Source organism: Emydura macquarii, unplaced genomic scaffold (genome assembly GCF_026122565.2).
Source record: "Emydura macquarii macquarii isolate MOO-44397 ecotype Brisbane River unplaced genomic scaffold, CSIRO-AGI_Emac_v2 contig_2768, whole genome shotgun sequence".
NCBI classification, from domain to species: Eukaryota; Metazoa; Chordata; order Testudines; family Chelidae; genus Emydura; species Emydura macquarii.
The window spans coordinates 16,761,676-16,781,947 of record NW_027132905.1 but is presented as its reverse complement, the minus strand read 5'-3'; the positions used below and the strand labels follow the sequence as shown (position 1 = coordinate 16,781,947).

General features: G+C 38.5%; 1 protein-coding gene across 2 annotated transcripts in view; it reads left to right on the top strand.

Annotated features, from left to right (window-relative positions):
* The window catches only part of UBTD2 (ubiquitin domain containing 2), a 95,161-nt gene extending 76,479 nt beyond the window's left edge, over window positions 1–18,682 (top strand). For both annotated transcript variants that reach the window (XM_067566379.1, XM_067566380.1), the window contains exon 3: window positions 11,565–18,682. In XM_067566379.1, coding sequence (XP_067422480.1) covers window positions 11,565–11,962 — 398 coding nt within the window. In that variant the 3' untranslated portion in view covers window positions 11,963–18,682. The remainder of the gene's footprint in view (window positions 1–11,564) is intronic.
* The last annotated feature ends 1,590 nt before the right edge of the window (window positions 18,683–20,272 follow it).

The window sequence follows — 20,272 nt, the reverse complement described above, 5'->3', positions numbered from 1 at the left end:
TCTCTCACATACACACACTCACTCGCTCATTCACTCTCTCACACAGGATTTGAAGATCTAGTGTTGACTCCAGCTAGTAATGCATGGGGGATGCAGCACCTGGAGTTGCAACTCATCAACTGCTAATCCAATCACTCTGTTGTTCAAGAGTGTTGTTTTGAAGTGTTGACACCAACTCTTCACTGCTAAAATGCTGTGCTTATTTTTACCTCGGGGTAGCTAATGCACGTGAGCTATCCTGAAGTAAAGACACAGTGAAGACAAGACACTTTAGTTTTACCAAGCTAAACTATGGGTTTGCCTACCCAGTAGGTAGTGTGCTCTGGGAACATGTCTAAAGCACACTAATGTGTTGTGCATTAATTGGTCTGTGTAGACTCTGCTGGTGCACACTAAAGATTCCCTACCTAGCGTTCTTTAAGTGTTAGGGAACCTTTAGTGTGCACCAGCAGAGTCTACACAGACCAATTAGTGTGGTTTAGAAACGACACCGCCATAGGGCACATTGCCCCAGTGTGTAGGCAAGCTCTGTGTGAGGTCAGCCTCGGGGAGATATAGTGCTGACCTCACCTAGCTTTATCCAGAAATCACTAAAGTGCCTGTTTTTACCTCAGGATAGCTTGTGTTTAATTAACGCAAAGTAAAAATTACTTTTTTTAGCAATGACTACAAGGCCTCACTTGAGTTAGGCTAGCTCGAGTAGAATAACTTGAGCTAACAGTCTTTCTGAAAGCAAGCCCCAGGTGAAACTTGATGGGATTCATATATATGTAATTAATCAACTTGTTCATACAATACCGCAATAGGCCCTTGTGTTACTATTCATCAGGTCATGAAGTAGCTTGTTTGTGATCTTGCTGAGTAGTGTGCTGCTGTTTATACTGAAAGTAAAATCCTCTTACAAGTAAGAAAATACAAGCAACAGATCCAATATGTTATCTTAAGTACCAGAGCTAACTCAAAACCAAAGTCATTAGAACGCTATTCAAGCCCCTTAAATTAAGAGTCTCTCTTACATTATTTTTGTTTTAGTCAGCACTTAAAATGTTACTTTCTCTGCATCAAATTCTTGGGCCCTGTCTTGATAGGCAAAAAGGGGGTGTGATTTCAGTCTTATTAAGTTAACTTAATTGAACTAAAACATTGAAAAACACCTCTTTTGACCAATTGGATGCTGCAACCCAGCTGTTCTGGCCTCTTCATCTGGAAGGAGCAGTTGAAGGAGGCTTTGCAAATCTGGTTTAGGAGGGTAAAGGGAAAAGCTGAGGGAGAAGACCACCCAGCAGAACCAAGGATAGAGAAGACTGCTCATGCTCACTTTATCAGCAACAAGGAGAAGCAAATCTGCATCTGTTGCATAAAACAAAAAACTGTTTGTTTTTTATGGTTAATTCTCCATACTGAGAGCTGGTTGTTGGGTTTTTGTGTGCATCACTGGCTAACTGCTAGGGCTGTCCTTTCTCTGTACTGGAACACAACACCAAGATTATTAAAAATAAAAACCACATGATACAGAAGGTTGTGACAATTTCTGTAATTCTGTAAATTCAGCTCTCCAGATTACCTCAAATTCACAATGTCTGGTCACTTAAAATCCTGGTAAATGAATTCTCCATTGGGGATGCAGTATAGGTACAGTAGGTCCTGGTCACCAGTGCATCTTTTTTAAAATGGGTGATGAAGAGGAGAGAACAATAAATGTATTTGAAGAGGATGATAGAGAAGACCCTCTAACAAAGATAGCTAGAGTATTTTTAAGACGCCTGTCTAGACATGGCATCTATTAAACGCAGACCCGAATAACACATGAATTCTTTATTATTAGCAAACAGGACTTGTCATCTTTGAGCCCTGGTGTAATGTTTTTTGAATGTGGAAGCTATGATCCTCCTGCCATATTAGATTTAAGTAATACAGAGAAGTGGCAGTACATATGGTGGTGTTGACACCAAGATCACAGAATATTAACTCATAAGTGACTTCCTTTGGCAAATCTGATGTCTGGATAAAGCATCATTTACTGACACATCTATTCTCCTTGTGGAGTTTCTCATGTAGCAAAAGTCTAATGTGCTAAAATTTTTGAAGGTGTGGGGAGGAAGAGAAATGGACTTGTTCAGGAAATTGCCAATGGAAAATTCCAGTTTGTGCCTTTAAGTTACTAGTTAGACTCCAACTAGTTCAGGTTCAGGTTGGTAGCTAATTGAAAGCCATTGCCTTCTCACACTGTTCATGAGTCTAAATTGTTGGTAGTCTCGGTTCTGTGAGAAGACATTTATCCACATCACAAATCATCATCACTTGCTGAGTTCATTTGCAAACTTGTTGGTCCTAGTGAGAGGGCTAAAGCTTGAATGGGCTGTGGAGTCTGAACTATCCTTCTCCCCCTCCTCCTCTCCCCCTCCATTAGAGGTTTGTTTCTCCAGGAAATCTTTGAGGCATATTGTTGGGAAACAGGCACTGCAGCTACCTGTGCTGTGCTTGCTCAGTGGATAAAGGACTTCCATGTCCAATGCCTTCAGCTCATGACCTTTAACCAGCACTACATTTTGTGAATGGATGATTTCCGAATGGGAGGTTGCAGGCTACTGTAGAGTTTTATGTGCGTGCTAGAGATATAGGTCCTTTTCTCTACTTCCCCCCTTTACCTTTAGACAAACAACCTAAAACACACCTGGATATCCAACCCTTTGGCAGCCTCAGATCCCCACTTTATTTAGAGAATTGTTCCAAGCAAATGTTTTTTACTGAGAACGTCTGGAGCTGTGGTTCCCTGCAAATTATTCCCTGCTTCAAGCCCTAGTTTGCGCCCTCAGCCAGAAACACAGTAAAGGGAGAAATAACTCATACCATGCAGTCCTAGAGTAAGGGGAGTAAACATTGCATTCACACTTGATGTTCTAGAAGGGCACAAGATACCACTGGGCAACCTTAAACTCTGTTAATGAAGTTTTGTCAGTGAATCTCTTAGTTTTTGGGGGGTTTTTTTACAGAGAGATTTTTTGGCAGGAGTGAGTGTTCTTTTTGACAAATGTAGTAGATTTGTATTTGAGGCGCCACTGTGACTAGGTAAAGGATACTACGTGATTCCTAAGTTGTCGTCCCTCTTCTCTACACTTTGTTGTAATGGAATGATGACAGTAATCATGCTTTGCAGTGTTTGGAGGGTAGAATTGCTGACAGGATGGGGAAAATCACCAACATAATCTATGTCCCAAAATCTTTACAGTTTTATTCATGTTGGTTACAGCAACTTTAAGCACATGAGAAGACCAGTGTGTCTCTTTCCACTCTCCACCACCACATCATGATCCCAAGCAACAAATAGTCTCTTCCCATTCCATTAAGCCATTAGCATGTAAAAAGTCTTCCCTTTGCTTCTGCATTCACGTCACGGGCAACAGCACACTTCCTTGGTTATGTAGGCCAAGCTGCATACTGAGCCGGCCTTACACCCCCACTATGTCCGTATTCCAGCTTGGCCTCCCCTGCTGTGCCTCTGGTCCACTGAGTCTACCCCAGGCCCCAAAACCAGGCAGCCTACTCTGGCCAGCTGCCTACTCCGTGCAGGGGTGGCATGTACTTAACTATATTTCCTGGTTTTCAGAGGTTTACATTTAGCCACTTGCCACATTCTGAAAGTCCACTAGGGCCTGACTGGAGAACCTGAATTCTGTATTAGTGAAGTGCTTTGGTATTTAATTTGTTTTTGTTTATTTTAAATAACATCTCAGCTCCCCTCATCCACTGCCTCTGGCTCCTTGGCAACAACCATCTGGCCACAATGCATGAGCTGCATGTTAGTCCCTTCATTGCTTCTTCATAGTCTCCCGTCTCTGTCTGTCCAGCAGCCGATTTCTCCCTCACCAGCTATCATCACCATGAAAAGGCCGGCATCAGCATGGGACCTGTAGGTTGAGGTGCTAGAGAGAGGATGCAGAAACCATGTAGAGACCAGCATGCAGTCAGTAGGGATACTTTGAAGGGAGGGACAGACATTGGAGAGGCATAAAAGGAAGGATGATCCAGTAGTAGAGACCTGGGTTCAATTCCCTGGTCCTCAACAGACTTCCTGTATGACCTTGGATGAGTCACTTAGTCTCTTTGTCTCAGGAGCCATTAAAGCCATAGTTTGATCACCACGTGAGTGCAAAAATAGGTATAAGACTGGACTTTGTTTTTAATAAGACTTGTTTTTTCAGGAGGCGTTATCTCAAGAACCCTTTGCTCAAATGACCTCAAATTTGAACCTCTAACACTGCTTAGCGCCTCCATGGGGCCATGAAAAGTCAAGACAATCCTAGTAACTATAAAGATTTTAGAGCACTTAGAAGGGTCATCCTTTCAACAGAAAGGACTTATCCTTAACTGTAGCAGAGCAGCCACTCCACCATAACACAATTCAGTGTATTTTACCCAACAGTGCATCTTCAGGCTGAATAGTGTGCTTTCATTTTTCAGTGCTCATGGGGCAGTGCAGGAGAAATGGGGTTCTAATGACCTCAACACCTTAACATTCAATACACATAGCGAAGATGCAGATCACACTTGTACTTTCATGGAAGTCTTAATTTTTCCTCTTTTTATAATACCTTTCTCCACTACCTGGAAATCCTCAGGGCCTCATGCTGATTTTTTTTAGGCAGCGAGCTGATTATCTTCAAACTGGTTAAAGCCACTCTGAACTGTCCAGCAGGTGTTGCTACTGAGTGGAAATAAGCTCTTCTCTATTTACTAAGCAGCTTCTGCAGCACTCAGAACTCCTGCTGGTCCAGAAAGTAGTTTCCTTTTTTGGACTTAAGCCAGACCTGTAATGTTTTTTTAATGGTAGAGCTCTTTTCTAGTGAATTTGGAATGGGAATTATTAAATGCTTAACACTCATTGTCTACAGGCCCTTGCTTGAGTAAGTATTTTATGCTAAAAAGAAGATTAAGATAGGAGCTCAGTTGGAACATTTTAGTTATTTAAGCAGTTGACACTATTGTGTTCAGGAAAAGCACTTGCACTCCATGAGGCGTTAATGAGGCAGTGTAATGTGTGGTAGCTTTACAGATGTTAAAATTTGCTTAGCAGGTGTAGGCTTAGTATGGTTGGCAATTGAACATGAAAAGAGCATGGGGAATTCACACTTGTTTACTTTAAAGTACTTCACTCACACCATTAATATTTATAGTTAGTTCACTGTCCCAGTGCTTAGTGTGACTTAGGCTTCCACAAATATTAATGTCCCACCTTCCAGAAAATTGAAGAACTACAGTTTAGCTTTTTAATACCAATCTAATCACTAAGTTATATGGGTTTGACTGCAGAGTAGCACTTTTTTTTACTCTCTCAGTTTGTATTAACAGTAGGTTGCATAAACATAAAACATCTGTTTAAGGTGAGAATATAGTTCAATTTTCATGTTAATAGTTACTGCCTTCCAGGAATCCCTGTCTACTATGAACCCAGAATAAGATCAATTCAATTCAAGAGTTAGTGACCCAGGCTGGATTCAGAGCAGCTATCTTCAGATGAAGGTCTTACCATTGCCAATGTTTTGAGCAATCCAGTCATCCTTGAGTTGAATTATATACATGCTTTTGGAATGGGGATTTTTTTCACTAATAAGAACAAATGAACCAGGTGTTTCTAGGATGATTGAAATGTTGCAAATACACAGGCACTTCAACTCTTTAGATGAATTACTTGTCCTTGGCATACTAGGTTTTAAAAAAAATTCTCAGACAGCAAATCTGTTTTTTTAATCAAAGTCTGGTCAGTTGTAAATTTTGGGTTCTTAATGATCTATCTTGAAACTGCTGATAGCATTGGAACTGTTTAAGCACAGAAACCATTCATTTTTGTTCCTAGGGTTTTCAGTTACTAATCTAGGAAAAGGTTCTCCACACTAATAACTAGTTAAGGTACAGTTTCATAGTCTATCTAATACTTCATCTTTAAAAATAATTCTAATCCAGTGTGCTTGATATTGTCAATTTAATTATTTTTCTGTTCGAAACCCTAAAACTGTTGCAAATCTGTGTAACAACGAGTAAGAAGCTTTCTGTGCCACCTTCTGACTTCTGCCAAAATGTCCCTGTTCTCCAAGAATATATTACTTCTTTTAAGTAAGCAGGACATTTTCCCCCCCTTACTGTGTTTGTAAGCCTGTGTTGCATATTTATTACTGTGAGACACTCAACTTTGTTTGCTGGCCTCTGTCAACTGACGTGAATCAGGGTTCTTAAGGTCAATACCTGATACTGCCGCATGGCAAAGTCAGCATAAATTACTCCAGTAATTATTATTATAGTGGGTTGCCTGTAATTGAGAGGTTCTCAATCCTTGGTTCAGGGAATGTTGATGGCCCACATAACACTGCTTGGTGCTCCACAAAGATCTGTAAGATCTCATGTGGTGCCACCTTCCCTTGTATCCACCTACTAAGTTGTATTAGAAGCTGAAAACCCAGTTTTCCTAATATAGTTTCTTGAAAGCAATTGTTATAATTGCCATAATGATGTTTTGTGCCAGTGAAGTAGAAGGGGTGTGATTTGCACTTTAAAAAAGTTTAAGAACTGCTCCTTAAGTTAAGCATGCTGCCAAAGAAAATATACTATTGTTTTCTACTTCCCTGAGGTGGTGACACATAATTATACTAGACCACGTTACAAGGCACTTTCTCTAATGAAGCTTCATCCACCCCTTTCTTCCCATTGTTGCCAATTCTTCTGTATTCCCAGCCTCTTGTATATAGTTGTGTACTTACCTTGCAGCCAAGAGGGCTGAGAAAGCTTCTATTAAACCTGAAATACTGGTTCACTGACGGATGCTACACAGATTGTTTTAAAATAGTCTATTACACCCTTTTTCCCCCTCTCCTGAAATATAGTATCACTTTAATCCTTACAACAGTGATTAATATAAATGACCACAAGGAGAATTAAAATTTGTAAGAGAGTTTTAGCTAGCTATTGTGATATTCTTAGACCTGTGCATTTTTTCTTTGCTAACTGTGCTGAAATACCTTGGTCATTTTTCTATATACCTTCCTCCTCCTTACATGTAGAATTTCCTCCATCTTCTTGTGCCACAGTCATCCTCCCTTGGTTCAGTTTCCTCCTTAAAAACCACCCCCTTCCCAGAGCCTCTTGGTGGTGATTCAAACCAATAACAAATAAATCCTCCAAATTTTGAAGTTTGGCAATTGTCTTTACATCTGTTGTTCTTTACATCTGTCCTGATGTATTGTCTGGTCTGTTTTTGGCTGTCTGTATTAGTTTGGAAACCTTTTGGGTCAGGGAGCATCTGTCTGTGAGTTCCAGCTTTGAGCACACTGTTGGCACTTCCATAAATAACATTAATAATGGAGAAAGCAGAGGATGGAGCTGTCTGTCTAACTTTGACATTTCCATTTGTGTTTTGTGTCACAAGTTTAAGAGAGCCTGTGTCCTTAATGTATCCAAATGGGAATCCATCCCCTTACCTAGTTTGTTAGGCCCCTTGTTGCCTAATTGATGGAGGAACCTATAATGTGAATTGTCATCTTCTTTTTCTGTTAATGCCAGTTCTTGTTGGATGACTTTATTGCCTAAACCAGTGGTTTTCAACCGTTGGTCCGCAGACTTCTGGCAGTCCGCAGACTATGTATAAGGGGTGTACAAAAGTTTGTCATTACCATAGGACAGTGCTTTTCAGCCTGTGGTTCGTGGACCCCTTGGAAGCCTGCAGACTGTCAAGATTTCCAAAGGGCTCCACACCTCTATTTGAAATTTTTAGGAGTCCTCAAATGAAAAATGGTTTAAAACCGCTGGCCTTGTAGAATGTATCAGTAACAGAAAGTTCTCAATTATAACAGCAAAAATAAAAGTTTTGAGCAGTCAAAATGTATTTACTTTGTTTAGTTACTGTTATATAATAAAAGTACACACTATGGCAGGAGCCTGAAGAGCATATATCTGTTACTAGTGAGAAAGTCCTTCTAATGATAGCTGGTGTGTAATTCACAAACCTTTTGCAAATCATTTGAATTTCACTGCATTTTTTTATATATCTATGTAAAATATCAGAATTCGCCCAGCTGTAGTTGTGAGTATAGCCAAATATAATTTCACTTTTGAATTCAAGCAAATATGGTATGTTTTTTCATTATTGACTTGTAATATGTAAAAATACCTATATATATATATATATATATATATATATATATATATATATATATATTTATTTATTTATTTATTTATTTTAACACCTCTGGAGGAATTGTCAGTGGGGATTTGAATCCTGGACTTCTAGATCTAAGTATGCAAACCTCTGCCACCATAGCTAGAGAATCCACTTTCCTTAGTCCAAAGGCTACAACAGATTCATAAACCTCTATGTGGATTAGATGCTTGAATGGGACCAAAACCACGCTGATGATGTGAGTTATAGTTGTATAGTTCCATTTTTTATTTGAACAGACTGAAAGCTTCTTGGGACAGGGACCAATGTCTTCCTCTGTTCTTTTTAATGCCAAGTATTTTTGACACTCAACAAAAGAAGAATAATGTTAACTGCATAGTGCTGTAAACATATTTGGTGACATGAGCATCCCTTCACTGATGATCAACTTCGTCAGAGGATACTTTCATTTTATCTATTCTACTTTCAGGTGTGATTTGTTTGTAGTTAAATGCTCAGTCTTGAGTCCAAGTACAAACAATTTAAAGATTTCCAAGAATCTTAAAAATATTTCACAGTGATCGAGAAAGATTGAAAGTTTTGAAGACAGGGTTCCAAATAATTTTTTTTACACTTACAGTTCATCTTATACTTTTCCTTGTCCTGTCATTAGAATGTGCATTTTTCAGTGGCAAGACTGCAACTTTAGTTTACCCCTTTCAGAGTCCTCAAGGAATTGAGTGCATATTCCAAGAAAACTGCTCCAAGTTAGCTGTAGTTAGTTCTTAATATTGCTTACCTGATTATGATTAAGCAACTTACTTGTTTATAGCATATGCTTTGGCACTGGTGTTGGTTGGACAAGGAATATGGGTGTTGAGGAAATCCCTTGGCAAATTGTATTTTACCATTGTATTTCACATTAACCCCTTGATGGTCCTGCCCTGGCACAGCCTAAGTAGCAGCTTTCTTTTAGGGCAAATATATTTTTCAACAAAATTGATGGTGTATAGTTCAGCATCTTTGGGACTAAAATGCTAGACATGTTTGGTTGAGTGTAGCAAACAGTTCATAGGAAAAATTAATCATGCTATGTTGGATATGCTATACTGCTTAGGTGCTCAAAATAAAAATGTGTACCTTTTTTATTTAAAAAAAAGCCGCCCCCCCCCCCCCCCCCCCAAAAAACAACAACTTTCGGCTGTGAGAACTGAAGAAGTTTGTTATTTCTCCTGTAAGTATGCGTGAGCTACAGATTGTGTTGATTAGTCCAGTTTGGTTTACTATGGGATGCACAAACAGCACAAGATTGGTGTGGGTAGTACAGCCGTTTATCTTTTTTCATGTAGTGGAGCTGCCCTCTTTGACCATTTCAGAAAAAAAGGACCGTCTACTGAAAGTGAGCAGACAGTTTGGGGACATCAACTATCACTGGATAATATTTGAGTCCAATACTACTTCACTTGACTGATTACTAGAAATGTTCCACTTTTCATAAAAGTTTAAGTCCATTCACTACGTCATTCTTTCATGTTTTGTTCGCTTTTTAAAAACTTACTCTGCTGCAGGACAGCCATATTCCTCTGGATTCTTTATGAAACCCACAGTGTAACAAAATTGATACTAGTCACACAAATGGAGATGAAAGTCCTGAAGTGTGACAGCTATTGGAACAGTTATATTTTAACCAGTCAATGCTCATTGTATGTTTAAATTTATGTTGGTGTGGAATGATCTAAAAGTGTCTTTTTTTTTTTTTTTTTTTTTTTTTGTCTTTTTAAAAAGAACATGTAGGTTTCTGTTTCAAAGAAAATGGTTTTCAACATCAGATGTGACTGTTAGACTGAAATGAAAGAGCTATGCAGTATGTCCCCAAGTTATAATTTCATGTTGCAATAATTTTTGCTGATCAACCAAACAGCAAAGTTTAAGGCAACTCACTGTTAGTATGAAAAAAAGCCTCCAACTAGAAAAGGCCTTAATTTCTAATGAGGAACAGTTGGGGTGGTCTGTACAGAACTGCAAAGTCAGAGTTTTTAAAATATTCTGTAGCTCTGGGATGTGGCTCATCTTCAAACATTTGTAACTTCCAAAAGTTAGATAATCTTGCAAGTGTATGTGCCCCATCTGGGGGCAAGAATGAGAAAATTCATTTCAAGCAGGTAAATCCAAGACAACGTAGCAGCATTTCCTTAGTATGCAGATTATGCTTTTTAACTCCTGAGAGAGGATTTCTGCTCCGATTTAGGAATTCAAACTTGTTTCCCCTGCATCTCATTTTCCTGACTAACTGCATGAATGTGATATGTGACATAGGTAGTCAGACTTAAATTCTGGTTTTAACTTACTTTAACTCAAAACTTTATTGCTAAAAATGTAGCTCTGCCACATTTTTCTAGTGTAATTCTTGAACGTCCCATGGTGAGAAGCATGTCTTACCATGTACACGCTGAGGCTCTTAATAGCTCCGTAAATTTAAGTTAAAATTCCTGAGTTGTCTGTTGAACCTCACTTATAGCATCAGTAGTGAGAGAACTCCATCTCCAAGACTGCAAACCAGTTTCCTTGCTGCTTTAACACTGAATGCTGAAAGGTATTTTTGTCCTCATTGAGGTGGGCACTATGAGTGCGCCTGGGAGAAAAAGGGATTCAAACTCATTAAATTTCAGGCTTATAATAGTGTAACATCTATCCAAAACTTTGTCATTGTAGTCACATGCAATAGTGCAGTCTCCCATTCCTTTAATAACACAGCTGTCTTGTAGATGGAGTGATCTGTTCAAGTGAGTGATCATGTCTTTCTCTAGTGATGGTAATCTTTAGAGTATATAAGTCCTATCTGAGCCAGTTTTAGCTTTTTGGGAGGAGATGAGAGGGTGAAAGGAGGAGTTACGAAAAAGGTGTTGGGTTTTTTTGCCTCTCTTCTCCTCAACCCCCATCCCAGTGCTACTGAATCATGTTCACCATTATCAAACTCAGAGGTGGCTTAAGGATTTGGGGAGTGAGGGGGAAAGAGTTAAGGAGGTGAATCTTTGAGTGACGCCCTAAACTTAACTAAACCGATCCATTTTATGACGTATAGGGGGCTGGCATCACTCTATTATTATTATTATTAGGTTCTTCTCCCCCGTCCTCCCACCCCACACACTGCAGAATGGAGCGCAGATGTTTTTATTTCAGCCCCAGCCATAGTTTTTTCACAAGAAAGAGGGAGAAATATAGTTTTCACTTGAAAATGAAAGCTAACATTTTTATACTTTCCTAATCAGGGATTGGGGATGCTCTGGCTGCAGCCTGCATGGGACATAATCAGCTGTGCTTTTAATACAAGAACAAATGTTTCAGAGGTTACCATTAGTTTGATTTTAAGTGTAAAATGCTTGTATTTATACTATTTTTTTCCCTCTGTCTCCCAAAGGTGCTCTTACAGAGTGCTATGATGAACTGGGCAACAGATACCAGCTTCCAGTCTACTGCCTGGCACCACCTATCAACATGATAGAGGAGAAGGGAGACCTAGAGACTCTAGATATTCCCGATCCACCGCCCAATTCAGGGCATGAATGCCAGCTTCGCTTGCGCCTCTCAACAGGCAAAGACCTCAGACTTATGGTCCGCAGTATGGACACAGTATATCACATGAAGAGGCGGCTGCATACAGTGGAAGGAGTGGAGCCCAGCAGCCAGCGCTGGTTCTTCTCAGGCAGGCCACTCGCAGACAAAATGAAACTGGAGGAGCTGAAAATCCCCAAGGACTACGTGGTTCAAGTCATTGTGAGCCAGCCCTTAGTAAATCCAACCCCAGTGGAAAACTGATTCTTTTTGTTTATTAATTCTCCATTCCTCCTCCTCCATCAACTGGGATTTATTTTCACTGCTCTCATTTTTCCTGCTAATGGATTGGTTCCAAAAAATGACCAGCAAAAATTCCATCTGTGATGGAGATCTGCAAAAACAAAACACAAATGTAAACAGCCCCTTGGGATTTGTCTGATCTGATATTTCTTAACACTTCAAAAAGAAACGCATGGCAAAGGCAATGAAGGGTGTGTGTAAGGGGGAAGTCTGTCATTTAAACAATAAAAACCTGGAATAATGCTTGGAACTGTAAGTGGAGCCTTGATCCATGGGGAGAGCACTTTTTAAAGAAAAAAGAAAAATTAAACCAAATTGTAGTATTTCATGAAATCGGCACCACTTACAGTTCATGCAAGAAATGTAGCTACTCTGGTAGATCCACCTTGCTAGGTATTTATGATGATTGCTTCTGTTTTGGTTTAACTCGTGCTGTGTCAGATTACTCCTGTGGCGTAGTGAAACTCATCCAGAGAGAGGTGGACTGAAGAACAGATTTTTTGTGTTGAATTCTAATAATGCTGTGTTCCACCCCAAATGTGGCTCTTCTTAATATTTAGACCAACCAGTTTTAGCACATTCCAAGATGGTGATAAATGGGCCTGTGCCGTTTGAGGCTTCAGTGTTTGGTAAATACTGCCTTCTGGAGCATTAGGCAATAATTTAGTAAATGTATACACATTTTAAAAAGTCATTCATGTACTGTACTGTAAATTTATGTGCTACAATGTTAAATTTTGCTGCAGTTTTCTGGCTCATTGGCACCTAAGTATGTGCCTACTAAATTATGATACCTTTCTTGATCCTGTAAAACAAACTAATAACAAAAGGCTAGCTAAGTACAAGAGGGACACTGATCTGGAACTAAAAAAACAAATGCATGATCTTTAGCAACTAACACTGGTATACTAGCCTATAATAGTTCCAGATAAAATCACAGTTACACCCAAGTATGATTGAATGCCATATTCCCCTTGCTAACTTCTCAGAGAGCACATGTTATGGAAAATCATAGAAAGGAGAATATAAAGCACACTACATTCAGTCGTTTATGTCACTATCAGTAGAAACAGGCTGTTCCCTAAATCTCAGTGTTGGAGGACCTGGTCACTTTCTAGTCCGTAGTTGTGGAAATATGTTCATTATAATGTATCAGGAGCCTAGTATATACATTAGGTTTAATACCTGGCACTTTCCTGTCAAAATGTAAAAGACATCTCTGTTTCAGTGTGCTTTGGACAACATTTATGATAGTATTTTTGCCCAAAAAATTAATAGGATGAATATTAGGTTGAAAAAAGTAATGTAATTACTGAGTTAGTTGTTACCATGTTAAAAGAAACTGATCTAGTTCCTTTGTTAGACTGCTCTGCATCTCTCTGAATCTGGGATATAGGGTAAATCCTTTTCTGAGACTGTCCCTCATTCCTGTTATAAACACAATTATTTTTAGTTTTTCAGTCCTCATGCACTCAGATGACTTAATTCCTACCAACCCTCTATTTTGCCTATTCAGACGTGGTCCTCTATATTGCTCTTTTTATCTTCCATAACTAAATCTGAAATTGCCCCAGAATGGCTTTTATTCCATTGATAGTGGAGTCTCTATTTTAGGACTGACACTTTCAAATTTGCAGTGAAGAAAGTTACTTTAATTCTGTACAACTTAATATAACAGTCTTACGGGTGGATAGGTTACTTGACAAATAACAGTGTAAAATTGGAACTAGCACAGTTTACTTGAAATTGCAAACTCATGAGGCTTTCCATATCTCTCTAACCTTTTCATCTGTTCAGTGGTTAGGTGGCGCATTGGGTTTAGTGCACTAGTCTTTCACTTTTGGAAACTGAAGTTCATATTTGGTACCACATCACGCATGTTCCCATGTTGTATGTCACAAAACCACACTGCTCCTTGGCACACCTCACTGCCAGAGCTACTGAAGGTAGGTTGAAGCTTGGCAATACAGGGTGAATGAAGAGCAATGACAAGAGTTGTATGGAGGAAGCCATGTCATTTAGTCCCTCGCTTTTGCGAGCATCAAATTGACTTCCAGAATTTTTGTAAAAAAGACAAAAGTTAGACTTAAGCCTTGACTTGCACAAAGCCTTTGGATTTTTTCACAAAAGGGTGTTAAACAATTTACAGGAGTCAGAATTTTAAAGATAAAATCCAGCTAATATGTAGTGATTCTTTTGCCACGTCTTTTGCATCTTGAAGGGGAAAATAATACTGGATTTCTGCACAACCACTTTAAAAATCTCATGGATTTTCACTGTTCAAATGGTGCCTGGTAAGACTAGATTGTTTTATAAAATGTTATACTTTAACGAAGCCTCAGATAGTAATTTCATACCTGGAGCAGCATGTCTTATAAAAACATAATATATATTGTTTTAATCAGTTTTTATGATGTAGTTTCCCTGGAATCAGTTTTTCAAGGGGGAAAAAATTACAGCTGTTAAGAAATAAAGCTGTAACTAGCATAATGATGATTTTGTAACTCCCAACATCCTTTTGTAGAATGCATTTTCAGAGATAGTTTGAGGTAATTTACTGAAAATATAATTTTTGATATCACAGGTTTCAGACAAACAATTTAAATGAATTTTCACTCTTTGAAAAAGCATCAATTGTGGAATGTTGTGCTGTAATATGTCACATTTTTACATTAAGTATTTTGGCGGAGGAGAGTGAGGAGAAGGATGGCTAAGCAATTTTGAATTGGCCTTCACGAATGTAGGGGGTGAACATTGCTGGATTTGATCACCCATGGGGTCGTTGCATAGAAAACATACTCTCCTCCTCGTCTCCCTTCCCATAAGCACAAATCAAAAAACCAAGCAATCTGGTGGCCAAGCCACTTATTTGTAAAGGTGAAAATGAATACTGGTCCCTGATCCTCCTCTTGATAAACCTAACCACACAACTTTATTTTTGAATATACAAGATAAATTGAAAACAAAGAAATTTGGTAAGATCCATATTAAGGAAAAGAATAATGCATCTAACGAGATCATTTCTGAAAGTGTGCATATGTGTATTCATGCTGATGAATATATTGTATGTGACTATATACGTTCAGTGAATACTGGATTTCTCTTTATCTGTAAGATGACCGACTTTTGTATTCCTACAAGATCCCTGTCTATAAAAACAGAAATGAACAGGACAAGATTCTGCCCTCACACAAACTTACGCAGTTTCCACTTGTCTCACTGGAAGCTGTGTGCTTGCATCCCAGAGCAGAATCGGGGCCCATGTGTAGTATTAGGAAATAGATAGGCATGGGACACAGGCAAGGAGGGAGGAAAAGCAGAGCTTTGGAAAAGCCCCTTTCTGGGGCAAGGAGGAGGAAAAACAAAACTTTGTGGTGGATTTTGGGTCCCCAGAATGTGACTAGTGAAATTCTAAAATGTAGCTTCTGGCCATGCTGTCCTCACCTTGCAGTCATCATAAGAAAGTCCAGTCAGCAGCAGGCTGAATTACTGGTGGTTGCAAATATCAGGCAATTTCTATTTATCACTCAAGGAAGGTAAGTACAAGCACATGCTGTTGTGGACTCAGATTCGGTGTGGCCTTTGTGCTCCTGACACGTTTCCTATGTGGCCTTTGTTGTTTTATAGATTGGGCATCCCAGTCGATGTGCAGCATCATGCAGTGCAATGTCCTCAGAAAGGAGTGTACTAATTGGGAGATATTTATAATGTATACACAAGAGTTGACATAATCAAGTGCAGACAAGTGAGGAATAATAGGATAATGTTTTCATTAGACCCACAGGCCTTGCGTGTGTCACTTCTGATTAACTTTGGCCAGGAAGGGATGCTAGTAGATTACGTTTTTACCTCTTATGTCACTGATAGGTCTGTTTAACACAGAGCTCAAACATCTGTGCTTCTTATTGAAAAGGTGTCCCTTGTACTTAACTCAGAAGTAATGGACTGGCTAAAGTCTGTGCTCCCAGAATAGCTTTAAAGGCAGAAGGTCACCAACACTACATGTAATCTGCTGGAGAAAATGACCAGAAATGGGATTTATGGCATAGGTATTGCTAATTATGCTACAAGTGTGTTCAAAGTGTTGTGTTCTACAAAAAGAACAAGTGACCACACTTTTTCATAGTATGTAACTTTGAATTATGTTTCCACTATTTTGGAAACAAAGTGTGCGTTATGTTTTGTAGATATCCTCTACAGAAAAGTCTATTTGAGAAGTAATATTAAGAAAACTTTCAACTTCCTACTTAAAACCAGCAACCTCTACTTTTCTGGATCTGGGAAATATTTGGAAAACTAAATGATGTGAAAATGCAGTGTAAATAGTTTTTTTTAATAGCAATTGGGTGGCTAAGGGTACTGTGTAAAAATAAAACCACCTCCCTTTGCCTTTCTCAAAAAGCTACATCAGTTGATTTAGTAGGGGAGAAAAAGCAATCAGGATTAATATTGATGTGACAAAGCAACACATTCAGTTTACATCATAATGTTCAATAAAGCGGATGGCCTGTTAATGATAAAATATCACTACAGTATCAGACATGCTTCTGCATACATATACATTGTTAGTGAAAAATATTTATATTAGTTTGATGAAATAGTGGGCTGCTTTTTTAACCATGGAATTTTGGAAGCATTTCAGCTGCATAAATGTTGACAAATGAGTGCTATGAATTTGTCCATCACTATTCTTTTCATAAACGCAAATGTTAGTTACATTTCTGATTCTTGATTTATATTTTGCTGAATCTTTCATATGTCATTATATATATGATGTTAAAAACTTTACATCTTAGGCGGAGAAGATGTTGACTTTTTAAAAAAAAACTTTTATAAAGAACACGTCAGCTCTTTTCACTTTATAGATGCATGTCAAGTGTTTGAAATGAAAATAATTTCCATTAATGAAAAAAGCTTCCTTGCTCGCAAATCTTGGACATCTGACATTCTTTTGGAATAGGTGATATGTGTTTAAATAGAGAACTCTAAAGAACTTGCTTTTGGAAACTGGATGAATTTCATGCACTTGGCAAACTTTTTTTTAAAAAAAAAAAGAAGAAATCCATTTTGGGCCCAATCAGTGCCAGTTAAAACTTATTTAATATCCCAGGAAGTCCAATGAGTTAAAACAAACTATCTCTTCAGTAACCTTGCTTCTCTCTTGTCCCAAAATAAATGAATATCATACTGTTGCATTTGCAACTGCAAAGTTCTGTCAGTCAATACAAATCTGCTTGTTTAAAACTGCTTCATTTTCATAAAGAATTTTTAATTGCTTCATTCTGCAGATGGCTCTTCTTTCATATTTCATCAGTTTCAACAAATATTCCCTAGGGATGTGGATGCCACTTCCTGTTCATAGGACATGGTGGACCATTCATGGTAACTCTAGGGCTATAGTTCTCCATCCAAAGAGAAACATAGTGTATATGCCACTGAGCCCACAAAAGTCAAATAGTTTGAAGATGAGGAGTTTTTAATCAATTAAGTTTCTTACTATGGACTTTGAAACTCCTATTACATATGGTCACTGGGCTACTCATGAAGAAGTGTGTTCCTATCCTTTTGAACAGGGCCATGTGTTGGGTATCTATCCAATGGAATGCTGTATTTGTACATTTAAATATAAAGACCAATGAATCAGAACCATGTGGCAAATTGAGAACTTAAAATTCTGACTTTTCCTTTAAACTTTGTTCACCTAGAACTCCAAAAAATCCAGTTTTATTACTTTTAATCCTGTTTTTTTTTCCCCTTGACAATTTGAATTTAGCCAAAGACTGGAGACAGTTTAAGGAAGTTTAAAGCAAATAAAATCTCAGTTCATGTGACTTTATTAAAATAATCAAACGGTCTTATATCAAGGACCCTATTTGTGCCTCTCTTCTCCCAGTCCAGGGAATGTCTAGAAACTGGAGATGTCCTTGAGCAATGCCTGCAATATTATGCACTAATCAGTTGCAGATGTATAAGACCCTTCATTTTTCACGTTATGAGCAAGAGACTTGGGTTTGTTCTCTTTGCCTCGTGGTAGCGACTTCCAAAGATGGCTGGTACCATCAAATTTGTACTTCTTGAAATACCTTCACTTTTATGGTAAATCTCTTTTGTATGTCGTTTGTGTGCCATGTATCAAAGAAATATTCATGTTACGTAGGATAAGGTGCTAGATAATTTGGTACTGATGCAGAGAAACATGATTCCAACAGCTATTGAGAGAAGGATGAAGGAATTCCAATGATGTGACTTCCACCCCGCCCCCCGTAACTTTTATAAAATTAAATCTTTTAGAATTTAACACACCGGTTGTGTGAAACATGCTTTTTCCTCCCTGGCTAGTTCAGTCCAATGATTAATTCTTAGCCTATTTGGAGATGCTGTGAACACTGGGTTACATTAAGATGCATTGTATATTTTTGTTGTACCTCTGTTATTTGGTTGACATATCACAGTAGTGTGCGCACATATTTTTTAATCAATTGCAAAGCACAAGTAGGTTGTCTTTAAACTTAAATTATGTGAATTTTTTTACATAGTTAGATGTCTATAGCATTGAGGGCAAAACATGAATTTCTATGAGTCAGAAATGCTGTACAAAACTTCTTGTATTAAAAAAAGCAAAGAAAAACCAACAATTTCTTTTTTCTGGATTTAAAAATAAAATTAATACTGGAAACGCCATGCCTTAAGAAACAAACTGAGTGTTGTTTTTCTCTTTTAAGTTATTTGAATGTAATTGAACTCCATTGTAATTCTGCAATCTTTTTATTATACTTTTGCCCATGGAATTTTAAGATGCTCAGGTCATAAACATAAAATGTATCATTCAGCAGCATCTCACACAATTTGTCTGTTGGGAATAGTGTAAAATAGGGTACACGATCAGTGGAAGAATCTAGGTCCGTGCAGAGTGAGGTAGGGAACCAAAGGTCAAGTTTCTCCACCACCCACAAAGTGTAGTGTGTGATATTACACACAATCTGGTATTGCGGGCTTTATGGATGAGGGGAAATGTTAAGTAATTTATCTGTGAAAGTTGCCCTTTAAATATTAATGTTAGATGGGTCTCTTAGGGTACGTTTACATGGCACCTTAGTCCATGCCAGAAGGGTGTAAATTTGAATACGCAACAGTATGTCATGTACTAACTGGCCTGGGTGGACCCACTGGCACTCATTGAAAGTTCCCTAATGCATATTAATGTAGTCCCATTTCAAACAGTACTAGATAGTGTACACCAGCTGGGTCCACACAAGCCACTATGCGCTAGTGCACGCTAGAATTTGCACCCCTCTATTGTGGACTAATGAACCATGTAGACAAACCTTTAGTGTGATCCATTTTTATAATCTTAAGAGCCTACAATGTCAAAAGAGCATGAATAATGCTAACTAATTTGCTTTGCTGCCTTTACCATCCTCACAGTTAGTTTCACCTGTTTAACTTCCTTTAGAGAGAGTGTTTTCATAACAGAATATAGAAAAAATAATGTATGAACTAAATACAATTGTTGAAATTATACATGAGGATTTTTCTACGTGTCCTTCCTGACTCTCTTTTTTGGTGCGGGAAGAACAGGAGCACAATCTACTGCTACCCACCCTTCAAGAGTTGTCAGCTGCTATTCCTCCTCCTCTGGAATGGGCAGATGTTCCTTTGGAGCCCAGTAATGGCAACTACTTTACATGTTGAAGGTTTGGAGTGTCGAGTTGTTGTGATGACACAATCTCACCTTTTAACTGTGCCTTTCATTCAAGTAACATATGATCACTTGTAAAGTGGCAATAAAGACACACACCACCTATCACTAGCATCCAGAAGCCCCGTGCAGGAAATATATTTACAACTGATGTACCACCCAAGGGGAAAGTGAGTTCCTAGTCAAAGATGCACAGCAGTTGAAATTCCACAGTCGCCACTGACACAAAACAGTGGCATCTAATGCTGCTTCACACCCGCTAGCATTTAGGCTGTGTGTATAAGAGACTATGCTTGTTGCAGCAGCTCTGACTGTATGATCAACATACAATTTCTGGCTGCTGCATGTGTCCAAAATACTCTGTCCATGCTCCTAATGGGTATGGAAAAAATGTACTATTTGTATTTGTGAAGGTATTTTATTTAACCATTCAGCTATATCTCGTTCTACCAGCTTCCAAAATACACTATAAATGGCACAGCCTTGCTGAACTACAGGAGGTGTGAACCTTGCTGAACTGGAGAAATTCCAAGAGGGTCATTCTATGTTGCCTGCCAGCACTCCATCTGAGG